The 15,174-nt window shown below is 42.9% G+C and overlaps 1 protein-coding gene across 2 annotated transcripts in view; it reads right to left on the bottom strand.

The window, feature by feature from the left end:
* Positions 1-2,998: 2,998 nt before the first annotated feature.
* Positions 2,999-15,174, bottom strand: part of pkn1b (protein kinase N1b) — a 49,966-nt gene continuing 37,790 nt past the window's right edge. For both annotated transcript variants that reach the window (XM_008301330.1, XM_008301329.1), the window contains exons 11-22: positions 14,342-14,477; positions 12,695-12,785; positions 10,701-10,792; positions 10,241-10,313; positions 8,566-8,657; positions 8,252-8,428; positions 8,051-8,113; positions 7,249-7,325; positions 6,935-7,077; positions 4,401-4,508; positions 4,171-4,251; positions 2,999-4,091 (exon numbers count right to left, since the gene is read on the bottom strand). In XM_008301330.1, coding sequence (XP_008299552.1) covers positions 3,888-4,091; positions 4,171-4,251; positions 4,401-4,508; positions 6,935-7,077; positions 7,249-7,325; positions 8,051-8,113; positions 8,252-8,428; positions 8,566-8,657; positions 10,241-10,313; positions 10,701-10,792; positions 12,695-12,785; positions 14,342-14,477 — 1,337 coding nt within the window. In that variant the 3' untranslated portion in view covers positions 2,999-3,887. The remainder of the gene's footprint in view (positions 4,092-4,170; positions 4,252-4,400; positions 4,509-6,934; positions 7,078-7,248; positions 7,326-8,050; positions 8,114-8,251; positions 8,429-8,565; positions 8,658-10,240; positions 10,314-10,700; positions 10,793-12,694; positions 12,786-14,341; positions 14,478-15,174) is intronic.

Here is a 15,174-nt window from a genome sequence, read left to right as displayed (position 1 = left end):
GGGGCAACTACATTCTTCTACTGAGGCCGTCTGGTTAAATGTACCAGAGCAGTTTGGACAACAGGAGAACACATTCAGCTACACAGCTGTTATCATTATCTGTCCAAACTCAAGAATCCATAATCATTTCAGATGGAGCATTTTTCCGAAAATTATCCAGCTGTTCCGTGGTTCTCTTTTTCTTTTCCTTTTTAAGCAGAGTTCATGAGTCATCACCGACATTTTGCGAACAGAACAAAAACGCAGCAACATCTCTTGTCGCAGCTCCGTTTTCACAGATTTTTACTGTGATCCAACTGTCACACGTCGTCGTATAACTAAAAAACAGTCCCCTTTCTTAATGCTCTTTAGTTTTACAGTGTGTTTTGTGTGTTTCGCTCTTTACATGTTTCTTCACATTCATTCCCGATAATTCCAAGAATGTTTTAATCGATTTTTCATGTCAGGAGGCCATTAATAAACCCACCTGGGGCCCGGAGTTGTTTGGACATTTTACCGGTTTAATTGATCCACAAAATCCATCTGAGGGAGTCTGATGAACTGATATCAAGAATTCTGATGTCAGTGTGACCAAGAAACAAAATGACATGCCGTCGGTAGATCTGTGTAGCCAATGCATTCGAAGAAACTCTGGAAACTTCTTTGCAATCAAACTCTAGTTGTTCTGTCGCTAACCACAATCTGTGCCGTCTTAGAGTTACCCAAGAACACACTTACATCGCAAATCATAGAAGACTGAAATGCTTTCCCTCCACTTCGTTGACTCTGTTCTTTATTTCGGTTGCTCACTTTCAGCCTTTCAGCGCTGTTCGTTGGACCAGACGTTGTTCCAAGAAGCCGGTAATCGCTGCAAGAGTACAAGTCATGTCTGCAGGGGTCCCATTTGGCATCTATTCTTCTTTCCTTCATCATTTTCCTAAAGGATATTTGTGTGTCCAAGTGCTTTTAAAATACACAAATTTCACTGTTGAATACAGTCAGAGTCATAGTGGCTCCAAGTTTAGCAGATGTGATGTTTACCTGTTTATTTCAGCATGCTAACTACATCAACTGTTGTCCTATACTTTGCATAATTTACATTTTTTGATTCTTCATTGCGTTCGGCAGACATTTGGGAACTTTGTTTGATGGTGACAGTTTGCAAAGAGGCAAGAAAACCTCAGTTCGTGCCATTTATAATGTCCAATCAGCAGACAAAATACTTTTTTTCTGAAGCTTAACCAAAATTTCCCATCATTATCTGCTCATCTAATCAAAAATAATGATTCTCACCTCTTTGTGGGTTTCTCCTCAGCGGGGCACGGGGTCAAACGAGCGAGGCAGGTCCTATCACCTGCCGGAGAGCAAACCATCGCAAATTGGGCTTCACCTGGTGTCGCTCCCGCTTCCAGCTAATCACCTGCAGCAGAGAGGCTGTAAAAGGCAGCGAGTTGACTTCAGTGCTGGTTTTTGTGTGTCTTAGAATAATAAATACCACCGTTTGCACATGGATCTTGGCTTGTGGACGACTGTTTTGAAGGCTAGTATTTGGAATTCTGCTGTCATCATTTCAAAACTGGACATGACTAGTGATGGATCCATCCATCCATTATCTATACACTGCTTAATCCTCACTAGGGTCATGGGGGCCTGGAGTCTATCCCAGCTGACTCAGGGTGAAGGCAGGTTCACCTGGACAGGTAACCAGTCTATCACAGGGCTACACTTAGAGACAGACAACCAAGCACACTCACATTCACACCTACAGACAATTTAGAATCACCAATTAACCTCAGCATGTTTCTGGACCTTGTGGGAGGAAGCTGGAGAACCCGGAGAGGACCCACGCTGCACGGGGAGAACATGGAGACTCCACACAGAAAGATCCCAGGTGTCCTCACCGGGACATGAACCGGCGACCTTCTTGCTGCGAGGCAACGATGCTAACCACCGAGCCACCTTGCAGCCCTGATGGGGGAAGGACTTGCAGCAAAGGGCCATGAGCGGGACTCTAACTCACGACCACCAGCTCAACCAGGTGAGGCGACGTGATGGGTGGATCTGACGGGGAACTCGAGGACACGCCCAAGGCAGCGACTTGTCAATCACAAGGTAGTCCCGCCCTAAAACATACCCATCTGTTGTAGTCTGAATGGGAGCATAATTTATAAAATGAGCATCATGCAGGACTTGTAGGTAGTGATTGAAACTCTAAGCTCATGAGGCTACTGAGGTAATAAATCAAGTGACAAGTAGGTTAATTTTCTCACAGGTTTCTATACAATTGGACACCTTTTCCAACTAGAGCAGTCGCCCCCTGCTGGTAGACAGAAATAATGCAGATTGTTATATTTAAGTCTTGCAGAAGACAGTGAGGAATGTAGATGTTTTTCAGGTCTTTGTATGAATTAGACAATTTAAATTTCTAAGTGGGGCAACATGAAAGAAGCCACATCAGTGGTTTCTGAGGGGAAATACAAGCCGCAGCCTCTGGGGTTGAAAAGTAAAGCAAGGTCTTGAATGATTTCTAAAGACTGCAGTTCCCCAAATCACCACTAGAGGATCCAGCTATGAATCAAAGACCACAATGTTAAAATGTCCAATTTTACAAAAGAAATAAGTCCATTTACAGACTGGTACAAAGAACAGTTTTGGTCTCTGTAGCTAAATTTCTGCTCATGACAAGCGTACGGGGGTGAATTTTTTTTTATATAACTCACCTGGTTACATTGAATTAAGCCTTAAAGTTATTTTTAACTAATTAATGGCGATGGCTGTGTTCACCACACTTTCCATCATCTCTTCAGGAAACCTAATAGCGGCATCACAGAGGGTTCTGTTATATACAGTCGGTAGGTAAATACAACCTGTTGAGAGAACGTAGAAGTTACTGCTGGGCAAAAAGTTCAAAATGGAGAACCTGAAGACTTCCTGTTTTCATATTAGGAGGATGAGTTAGATTATATGTGCCCAAACAATTAGTGTATGCAAGAAAAATAAATGATAAAAAGTCTCAAAGTTGAGTTCACATCTTTACTGAGTCACAGTTCCAACACATTTCACCAGCAAATAACAGAACAGAGGAGGAAACACAGACGAGGGGAGGAAAAAAAACAAAACAGTAAATCACAAAACTGTAAAAGCTTTTTGTCACTGAAAAATGATTGAAGTTAAAAACCTGTGGTGTAACAGAGGACAGCGGAAGGAGAAGATGCTTCCTATGATTGAACAAAGACACACAAACAGCAGCTGAACCCCCTCCACCAGCCTCCTGCTAAAACCCTTTACTTGCCTTTCTTTGGCGTGACCAGCAGGGGGCAGCGTCGACCAAACATTAAACAGAAATTTCTCTTTCCTCTGGCTCCCCCAAGTGGTGACGGACGGGTGGTGCACGATTGAAACATTCATGACGGAGGCAGGGACACGGCTAAACACACACTTAGCAGCAACAAACAGCAGAGATATAAAGGGACGACAGAGTGGAGCAAAGAGACAAACTGAATCATCGCTTTTCTCTCTTTGCCTCCGTGATTTTCGAGGCTCTTTGAGAATTTCAAACAAACAGCAGGATCCATCATCTCATCTTCCATCTGTTACATAATCTGGATTATCTTTATCATCGCGACTTCCCCCCCTTTCGGTAAAAGCCACTCCGCATAGTCTGTCGGTCAGCAGATCTGTGACACTGCATATGTTTGCGACACGCGATCAGACTCCACTGATTCGCTCAGCCCGGCTGCTGCCTCATCCCATCATAAACACAGAGATAGAGAGAGGACAGAGTACGAGTGATCCTCCCAGTCCGTCTGTCCGTGCCCTCCCAGCACAGACAGTCAGCCGTCTCGTCTCCTTTCAGAGTCTGTGGCTGGCAGTGTGCAGCTAAAAAAACCCCCCGCGACCCCCTGACCCTAGCAGAGGTCGGAGACGTAGTCAAAATCCTTGAAGTGGTCCTGCTCCTTCCGGGAGAGGGTGCGGCGCTCGCGGGGAGGCGTCAGGGTCGGTGCCTCGGTGGTGAACTCGGCGTCGAAGTTGCTCACGTCTTCTCTGTTGCCGATGGTCGGGACGAACGGCGGCGGGACCTTCCTCTGGAGCAGCGCCTCCCAGTCCGTGTTCTGAAGTTGTAAAAATTCAATTTCTCTGTCATTAATATTAAACGCCGTCTGAGAAAACGAATAGAAACCCAACACTCACCCTGAAGAAAGGCTGTTTTTTGACATCTTCAGCATCCTTTTCTCCAGAGCCAAGACGTCTTTCAGGATTTCTTCTCAACAACTGAGAACCAAGAAACAACAATGTGGACCAGCGCTCCTTTTAGCCTCACAGATAAGTCAGTGGAAACATGAGTGGGTCTTAAGTTCCCAACTTAATTGAAATACAGTACAAAGAAAACATGAGGAGCATTCGATGATCGTCATTCTGACCCGTCTCATGATGCCGATGGCCTCAGTGGAGAGGAAACGAGGGTAGCGCACTTCGTCGTTCACGATGCTGTCGAACACCTCCTCTTCATCGTCGCCTGGGAACGGAGACTGAAACAGACAGACATTAAATCTCATATTATACCTCAGTGAAATGTTCCAGATAAAGTATAAGTTTTATTCTAAGTCTTTCAAATATTTATTTCCCCGACTGACACTCAGGTGGAGATGCTGTCTGTTATATAAGAGTCATTTAATGCATTTTTCATAGTATTTGGGTTTTCCCAAATAGCATCCCAAGACTTTCTCACCCTTAAATTCCCTCTTTTCTACTAAAATGATCCGATACAGAAGGAAGAATTGTCAGCACCATCCAAAAATCTGATGAACTCAACCGGACAACCTAATTGTACACAACACAGCAATGTGCTATGATATTAACTGAATGAGTCAGTGAGGTATGTTGGCCCTAAAGTCAGGAGGCGGCTCTTGTTTAGATCACCATGGTAACTGATGCTGCACAGCTCATCTGCCCCACAAGAGGTTTTGATCAATGCCACTTGGTAGAGCCTTGGCGAGGGAGCAGGAGTCCCCCCACATCAGCGGGCACCTTCCTCCAGACTTCCTCTCCCACCCTGCAGGGCATCTCGTTGCCCCTGATGGGTGGCATGATGGGGGCAGATGGCCTGACAGCACAAGGGGTATCAATACTACGAGATCCTCCAAAGGATGCAAACCTTCCCCACAGCGCTTTCCTCAGTGTCAACAAGGTTTTTCCCTCATTTTCACTGTTTCTTCTGAGGTCAAGTCAAGAACTTGAGCTCTTTGTCATGTTTATAATGAATGTCATTAACCTGTCAGTAGTTTTGATGTTGTGGCTGATCACTTACTTGATATCTTTCTTCTTGTGCTCTTCTTCATCTCCTTACAAAACAAAATAAGCCTGCACTTTTTCAAATCTGATATTCAGCTGTTTCTTCTCTTTCTTTGAGCTCTGTGCTCCTGAATCTCCAAGATCAATAATTCATTTCCTGTCATATCCTTGAGTCACAAAGAAACTTAAAGGAATAGTTTAACAAGAACCACTGACATATCAGTCCTGCAAATGTGAAGCTACAGCTAGGAGCCAGTAACAAGACCCAACATATTAATTAATGAGCTTTAGAGGTGCTGGTGCTTTAGACAGACCCTCCCTGTCTCCAGTCTTTGTGCTGCACTGAAGTAACTCAATGGCACCAACCAGGACATTGATTTCTAGATGAAAACTGGGCCGAACATCAACATGTCACATGTGTTACGAGTTGGTGAAATGAGGGGTTCAGTGCCAAAGTGGGCCAAACAATAAAAAATCCAAAGTACAGTTTTAGTTCGTGACAAAGTGGTCCAACCAGCAGCCCACTGGTAACGTCACAATGCCACTTTGAAGTTTGACTCATAATGGTTCTGGCATGAAAATTTAGTGGCAAACTGGGCCAAGCTACAGGAACTGCTAACCGTTATAACACGGGTGCAGGTAGGTGCATGTGTTTGTGATTCAAGATGGCGGACAGCGCGACCTCAAGCCCAGTGAAAACTCAACTCAACGTAAAATAAACACTTAACTAACCACCACCAAGCATCTATTTCTACCCCAAGGTCCTCAAAAGTATCTCTAGTTCCTTATGATGTAAACTATTCAATGCTGTTCAGCGAGACAAACCTGGAATCAGTTTGTTTCTCAAGGGGTAGAAAATATGGTACGGCCCACTTTGGCACTCAGAAAAAGGAAATTAAAGCTAAAGCAGTCATCACAAAGCAGTTGTTTCTATCTCTGGATGGTGCTGGAACATCTTTGGATGCCTATAATATGCATGACTCCTTCAACAACCATGACTTTTTTTATTAGCAACACAAAATTTTCACCCATTTTTCTCTAAAACTAGTCAATGTCTACTTTGGCACCAACTCCCTCAGATGTCCTCCACACAAACATGCAACTTTAACATGTTTATTCTTTCATAAAATGTTATCAGTATGGAACTGGACAAGCTGCCAACAAGGAGCTTCCAAAACATCGTAACAGAAGCAGCTGTACACATTAATAATAATAAGGAGTTGCACCAACTGCTGTAAAGTGCACGCACAACTACTTAGGGTTCCCCCTTCCAACATAAGTAATAGAACGGAAACACGGTTACCAATAACAAGGTTGCGGTTCCTGCTTGGACTACTGCTTTCCTTCTCGCTCTGCTCTGAGTGTTTGTTGGCCAAACTCCAAATTATTGTGCAAACAATCTGCAAGTTGAAGGGCTGAAACTCTTCACTGATCCTGGTGAAATCTGGTCTAAATGTGAACAACCTGAAACATGTTTTCGGTGGGAAAATGGTCCCCGGCTTTATATTTAGTCCACAGACATGAAAGTGGTATTGATCTTCTCATCAAACTCGCAAAGTACAACGGCTGACCTTTATTTAGCAGCCGAGAGGGAGACAGGAAACAGAGGCAGATTCGAGCGAAGGCCCTGCCTGCTGAGAAAAAAATAACTCTTCACTCTCACCTCTCCGACCAACATCTCGTAGATGAGCACTCCAAGCCCCCACCAGTCCACCGCTCTGGTGTACGACGTGTCCGTCAGAACCTCGGGGGCCAGAAACTCAGGAGTCCCACAGAATGTGCTGGTCCTGTCTCCATAGCCCATGCCTTAGACAGAGAAAATAAGAAGTGGAGAACAGTGAGGGTGGGTTTGCTTCAAGCGAGAGCAGAGAGGCACTTTGATGCTTGAGAAAGGACTTATTTTTCTTTAATGTGGGGAACATTTCCTCAAGTGGTGTTGCGGCGGGCGAGCGTCATGAATAAATGATGAAGTCTCACCTTCTTTGCAGAGCCCAAAGTCTGCTATCTTCACATAGCCGTCCGTGTCGAGCAGCAGGTTGTCCAGTTTAAGATCCCTGATAAAGAAAAGGAACGAGATTTATATTTTTATCGAATGGCGACAGGAGAGAGGAAACATCTTTTACAGTCAAATCTATTTATACCCTAACATTAAAGAAAAATCAAAACAGTCACTGAAATAACTAGAAACTGAAAAAAGTAATAATAAATAAAAAATTGCTAAATTATAATTTAGTGAAATAAGACATTAATTTTCAATTGTGGCTGAAAAGAATAATTTAAAAAAACAAAACAAAACTGAAAACTTGATTGCAGTGATTGGCTCAAAGGGTTGTTCAGCAAAATATTAGTTTACGGGTCCCATCATGCTGGTTTTTGTTTGTTTGGTTGTTTATTGTTTTAAATTTCTGTTGAACCACAACTCAAAAGCAATGTCATAGTTTTTTATTTTATCATTTTTAATATATATTTTTGGGTATTTTGCCTTTATTTTTAGAGCAGTAGAGATAGACAGGAAAGAAAAATGGGGAGAGATCTGCAGCAAAGGGAGTCGAACCCACGACTGCTGCATCGGGGAACTAAAGCCCCTGTTTATGAGTCACCGGCTCAACTCGGTGAGCCATAGGGGCGCCGTCAATGTCATGATTTTCTTTAATTTTTTATTTATGATTACTTTCATCAGCGACTGTTTTTTTCCTTCTTTAATAGGAGGGTATTAATACATTTGAGGACGACTGTACATATTGTTAGAGGCAAAGACAGACACGATCCGAGTGCTCACCGATACACAATCTTGTGGTCGTGAAGGAACTGCAGACCCAAGACCACGCAGGCCGAGTAGAACCTGACGGACAGACAGAGAGAGACAGAGTTGAGCAGACAGGCCGCCGCCTCATCAGCCGTCAACATCATCAGTGGGCGTACAGACACAGACGGATCGAACGTGGAGCTCCCGATCGAACGCACACGCAGCGGAACTCACACAGCGCGAAGCTCAGTAAAGACGTCGGCATGTATGTGCATCATGAGGTCTCCGCCCGCCGTGTACTCCATGACAAAACACACATGTTCTGGCGTCTGGAAACATGCAAACAGGTTGACCAGGAAGGGGTGGTGGGAGCCGTTGACGGTCTCAAAGATCCGCTTCTCACACATCAGACTGGAGACAGACAGACAGAGGAGGGGGAGGGGGTGCGAATGAGACAGTCATTGTACGAGGCGTAATCATGAGGTGAAGGAGCTCTTGTCGTGCAGCAGTTCTGGTCGTGGTCAGCCAGGGATGTGAAACACGCTCACCTTTCCACTTCATCCCGAGCGACAATGTCTCCTTTCTTCAGGGCCTTGATGGCGTACAGGCTGCCGGTGCTCTTGTACTCTGACAGCAGCACCTGAACGGACCAACAAAAGCTCACTTCAGGGTTTTTTGAATAATGAAATGCTAATGGGAATGAACATAAGGGAGCGTTCAATGGAATATAATTGTGCTATTGTGAGCAAATATCATGAGCAACAATGAATTAGTCTGTTAGCTCGCTTCCTCTCTCTGCCTCGGCCTGAGGCCTGCTGCTTCTCACTAAAGCTCGCTCGGGTCATTTCATGGCAACTCACTGAACCAGTTCAGCTCATGTCACGGAGATTCTTCACAAATTAATGTCAAAAAGACTGCTGTTAAATTTATGGGACCTTACAAAACTCTAAAGCTGAACTCCAAATACTCTTTTAGTGAGCTACAGTTCATGATCACTGCCATTCCTTATATTAGACTGTCTGTCAAAACCTTAAAGAAAACATATTAAGATGTGTAGTTGTGGCATAAAACTACTGAATGTAATACTACAGCCTGTTAAAAGTATTTAAAAAATCATTTTCAAATATTTATTTAATGATAAAGTAATGTAACATCTTTTATATCTACAATAAATATGAACATTTTCCAATTAAAAAAAAAGGTTTAAGGAAATTAAAATAATCCCTCTTAGGAAAACTATACAGTCAAAACATCTTTAATTTTTTATTTTTTTTTCATCTCAGAAGCTGTATTTAGCAAGATTTGTGGCAGTCAGTTTTTTATGAACTGCCACATAACATCCAGATGGATAGGACTTTATATTAATACGACGCAAAAGCAAAATTCAGTTGAAATTAATTGTCGAAAAGATTGTTCATTAAGGTTGGACATTATTAGGGTCATGAATTTGATTGTCGTCTCTTTCAGGAACTACTATTTATTTATCTTTAAGGTTTGTATTTATGTTCATTTCCAACTCAATCAAGTGAAAAATAAAAGCCTGATGAGGCGAACAAGGAATTGCAAAAAAATATCAAATTTAGCCCCAAAGGCCAAACATCTGAGATTTATAGCTATTAATATTTGTTTTTTAATATTTGCAGTAGAGCTTTAGGATTCTGCAGGGTCCCATGAACACAATAGAAGTTTATATGTAGTTTTTTTTTCAAGAAAATCTACGATAAAAACTTGGATGGTTCGGGGAGTTAGAATGGAATGATCCAGTAATTAAAAACTGATCACAAATACAAAGCTTAAAGGAGCTACAAAGGAACGTCCTGGGCTTTGTAAAGATGACCAAACTTTACTTAAACAGACTTTTACACAGCAGACCTATTGGGAGCCTGAGTGAGTATTTATGGCAGCATGACAGTGGATGTGGCAGCGACCCAGTGTGGCTCAGTGATCTGTTTTTAGACACTGGACAGCTATGGAGCTGGAGCACGGACAGACAGAGCTGAACGGAGACGTTAACACTGCTTGCTGTAAAACCAAAACGATGAGTCGAATGATGCTAATGATGCTTCCGTATATTTCTATCCGTTGCTAATATGAAAATAAAATATGATAAAAAAAGGAAGTTTTACATGGTAGAAAATACACTGAAGCAAATTATAGCATTGTGTGAAAAGACAAATACGCCGTTTTGCTTCATCCTAACATAAAAAAACAAACTATAAGCACCTTCCCAAAGTGGCCCCTGCCGAGAACCGCCATCAGCTTGAAGTCCTGCAGACAAAGAGGGCCTCTGCTGGCTCTGAGAGAGAGATTACAGGCAGATTACAGACAGTGCATGCAACCCAACATGATGTCATATCTGAATGTGTCTCATTCAAAATTAATGCTCACACACACACACAAAAAAGGGCTAAAACTGCTCATTGTGCGACTGTTGCTCTGTTTTTTAGCCTCCAGCACAGCGAGCCACGTCTTATTCTGGGGCGACATATGCTGTGATCCACATTAATGATGACTTGGCTTTGCTACCAGGTGCTACAAAAGGAGGCTACAACACGGGACCATATTGTGTGTGGGGGCTGTGTTCCTGGTGTCACGCTGTGTTGGCCATATTGCAAAAAGATTCACTCAGGTGTGTGTTCATTATGAGAGGGAAAAAAAGGAGGCTGCTTGTGTGTTGCTGCACCTGCGTAGGGAGTTTTGAGACAGCGATCTGGTTGGCTGCTCGTGAACAGGGACATCCGGCGTGGACGGAGGCTCGATGACGGGCGTCTGCTCCTGAGAGACAAAGATGAAGGAGGCGAAACATGAAGCACCATTAGAATGAATGCATGGAGGGGGAAATGACAGCGAGGGAGCGTCGTGAGAAGAGGCAGAGTGATTGCTAACATCTGTAAAAGCAGACAATAAGTCAGTGATGCTCGTCGCTGCCTGATTGCCAGATCCCCTGCTGGCCGACGGCCTCGCTCCTCCCCTCTTCCTGTCCTCTCCACTCCCTCCTCACTGCTAATTAGTTGTCTAAAAAACATCACAGTAATTAATCCCATAATACTTCAACCTCATTGAACACACCATCTGCCACGGGCCCTCTTCCCCCTCTGACTCTCTCTGCTTGTCTAATTCTGTCTGTCTGCCTCTAAAATTCAAAGTCACATTTGCTTTATTGGCACGACCATAATGAAGCTGCCAAAACCATCCCGCAGGAAGTCCATGATGCGAATGCAACGACTGAGAAAGGAACAAACGGAAAGCATCTACATTCTAACGAGATATTTTGTTTCACTTCTTATAATATTGTCATATGATATTAATTGAAGATACTTGTGGAGTTCCTCAAGGCGCACTGTTAGGCCCCGTGCAGTTAATTTTGCAACAAAATTTTATGTGCAAGACATTAAAACTTCTTAAGACTGCCTCTAAAATTCAAAGTCACATTTGTTTTATTGGCACGACCGCAATGAAGCTGCCAAACCATGTCGCAGGAAGTCCATGATGCAAATGCAACGGCTGAGAAAGGAAGAAACTAAACCCTCATGTAAAAGCATCTACATTTGAACGTGATATTTAGTTTCACTTCTTATAATATTGTCATATAATATTAACTGAAGATACTTGTGGAGTTCCTCAAGGCACACTGTTGGGCCCAGTGCAGTTAATTTTGCAAAGAAATTTTATGTGCAAGAAATTAAAACTTCTTAAGACTGCATTCACCAATAAACTCCAAAATCTGCAAGTATGTTTGAAAGGCATTACCAACATTGCATCATTTATCACAGCCAGAAACTATGAATACAGAAAGAATGCTCAGATTTTTTAACTAATCGCGTGATGTGGAGTTGCGAAATTAAGCAAATCTAAGCTTAAAATTGCGATATTTCATCAAATTCACCCAAAGTTTGACAAAATGAACTGAAAAAATTTAAATTTATTGAACTATTTTTGAATTTAAGCAAAACTAATGTGGTGATTTTTCGTTATCATGTAACATATTTGAAAGCTAATGAAAAATAAGTGATGGTAAAATTAAAAATAAAAATCTGACATCAAGTCTCTGGGAGAGATTATCGATACTGAACTTTGCTGAAATCAGTTATAAAGTAAATAAGTTGCACAGCTGCAGAAAACTTTAGAAACAAAGCTCATTACACAGCCTCATTCTAACTTCATGCATCACTTGTTGAGTGTGTTAGCGACACAGAGAAACACACTAAACAAATACTAATGATTGTTTGTCCACAGCCAGATGACCAGAATAGCATGTTGGTGTTGGTAAAGCAGACAGGAGCAGACGAGACCAGAGACAGACGTAGTGTGAAATGTTTCTTGTCGTCTTCACACTGAGAAAATCACATGGATTTGGACTTGATCAAATTAAAGCTCCCCTCCATCCAATTATGTCTCATTAAATCTGTCTCCCTGAGATTTCATCCCTCTAATTATTCACCCTGTCCTCTCGCTCTCTAACCGGCTACGGCTGTCTTAGATTTCACTGCAGCACACAGAACAGCAGCAGCAGCAGCAGCCTATGACTGGAGCACTGTTTCCAAGACAGAGGAGGCAGGTAGGAAGTCAACCAAACAGTAACGTGATAGCGTTAAGATGGCCATCTTTCCCCATCACAAAGTCCTCTGTCTGCCTCCCTCTCCCTTTGGCCTCCGTCCCTCTCTCTGCCTCACTCACCAGAGGAGCTGGTGCGTCCACCACATCTTTCCTGACCTCCGCTTTGGGAGGAGATTCGCTGTCCAGGTTCAGCTTCTCCACGGAGATTTCTCTGCAACGCAAAAAACAAAGTAGGAAACATCAGTGGTGCTGAGGCACAAATAAGTAAGTTGTGGTAAAAAACTTCAGCACAGCAGACATCCAGGCAGTTCAGTCTTAGCTGGTTCATCCATCTTCTTATGGATTCAATAAGGATATTAAAGTTCAGGCAGCTAGCTCTGAACTTCTCCAGAGCTGCTGCAGGAGCAGGACTCTGAACATTGTCAGGGACTCCTCACATCGTCTCCATAAACTGTTTGAACTGCTGCCACAAGGCAAACGTTTCCAGAGTGTTAAAGGAATGAACCTCCAGACTGATCAACAGCTTCATGCCACCAGCTGTCAGAACACTGAGCTGCTGATCCAGATGTGCAAACACTTCTGAAGAAACGCTCTCTCATCTCGTTTGTCCTACTGTTGTATGTACAGCGAAATGACAATAAACTTAGATTTTTGATTTAATATGAATCTCCTAATTCATTCAATATGCGGGGCGATTAAAAAGTTCAGATACTATTTGTGGCGTATGCACATCTGCATAACTGTCACAAGTTAATCACCACACTATCAGCAATAAGACCTCTGTTACACATGTATTTTTGTCCACTCATAGGTGCACATTTGTGTTTCCCACATGGACGTAAAACTCGAGCAGAGCCAGAATGATGCAACGTCCATGTGGAGGATCATCACTAGCCATGAGGGAGGCGGGTGCCGCTACTTTTCACAGTGGAAGAGATTAAAGTTTTCAAAATTAAAGCTTTGAATTAACGAAAGAGCGGCTTTGGAGGCGTGACCCCTCTTTGACCTCCAGGACAAGATGGCCACCGCGAGGAAGAAACACAAGTGTCCCATTTGGTCGATAAAGATCAGCGACGGGTTAAAGAGACGACTGCAGCCTTCGCGAAAGAAGATGTTGGTGCAAAGTGGAATTTTTTCTCTTAATCATCAGTGATTGTGCACCGGGAATAAATCCCTCAGGGTCAAACTGTCAAGACAGAGATCGTCTGAAACCTTCTGAGGTGTCTGAGAAGGAACATTTGGCACAAAGTCCTGAACTGTGGTGCAACAACACGATCGTCAATCCTGACCTAGTTGCTAGATTTGACTCCCTGTGACTTCCTCCTCTGACAGTTAGGGAGATTCAGTGTTTACCGCAGACATACAGGGAGCAGTACAAGCGTTGCAGGAGCGCTGGGAGCAGCAGTGTGTCACCGCACAAGTCGGCTAAACTTTGACAGGAATGGAGGCCAAATTTAAACCTCTGAACTTTTTGATCACTCCTCACAATAATGGCCGACATTAAAAAGTTACACTAAAGACATTAAAAGCTACATTAAAGACATTACACATAAATAATTGATCCAAAGTATTGATTGACTTAATAAGTAACATTAACAGATGGGCTCATTGACTCCACACAGCGCCTGATGCTCTAACCCCCACTAAATTATTGATCTGTCAAAAAAGAAAAATGGTAAATGAACGAATGTGATTTAAAATGCATACATAAAGAAAGCTGAAGCAGGTGTGTGTTTTTGCCAAACTGCGGCTCCATTAGTTACCCACCCTGTGCTGTGTGTGTTGCCTGTGAAGCTGGGCGTGTACGCAGGTGTGTTGCTTCCACTGGGGATGGCGTTCCTGAGCAGGCGGACCCAGGTAGCGATGTCCACGTTCATCTGACGGGCGCGCAGGAAAGCTTTACCTGAAACGCACACACACACAGTTGCTTGATTTGAGTAAATAAAGAAAACTGTATCCAAGCGTGCACACATCAGCACACGATGAAGCTTTTATGGTGTGAAACGGCTGAGCTGCTGCATGACCCCGGGGTTGAATTTCCTGCAATAATCCCCGTTCCAGAAAATACCAGAAGTCATTAACACTTTATGCAGCAGCTCCTCTCAGCCCGTCTGGGTCGAAACCCCTTTAAATGCAGCAGGCGAGCAGAACGGGTGAACCGCTCTGTGTAGGCTGCTGTTGTTGTTGAGTCAGGCTGTAAATAACTCACAAACAAAAACGAGGAACAAAAAAAAAAAAACATGTAGTGGTGATACATTTGCATGGGATTGTTTGGTTTGAACTAACTGTAAAAGTAATCGATAGAAAACTTTATGAATTATGAGTTCTGCATTCATTTGGCAGAAGCTGTTCAGGATCAGTGTTGGAGTCTCTGACTGGCAGGTAACGTTCCCACAACGTTTGCTAACAATTACCTACAAGTTTTTTAAATGTTTTAAAGGAAACACGTTACACCAACATTTATTGGACATTTATCATTTCAAATAATCACCTTGTATATATACAAATGTGTTATTATTTTCTCTTTTTTTGCACCATTTGACAATTTCATTTAATTTTCTATCTATCTATCTATCTATCTATCTATCTATCTATCTATC

This window comes from Stegastes partitus, unplaced genomic scaffold, assembly GCF_000690725.1.
Source record: "Stegastes partitus isolate 25-593 unplaced genomic scaffold, Stegastes_partitus-1.0.2 Scaffold1660, whole genome shotgun sequence".
In the NCBI taxonomy this organism is placed as follows: domain Eukaryota; kingdom Metazoa; phylum Chordata; class Actinopteri; family Pomacentridae; genus Stegastes; species Stegastes partitus.
This window is presented reverse-complemented; position numbering and strand designations above follow the sequence as displayed.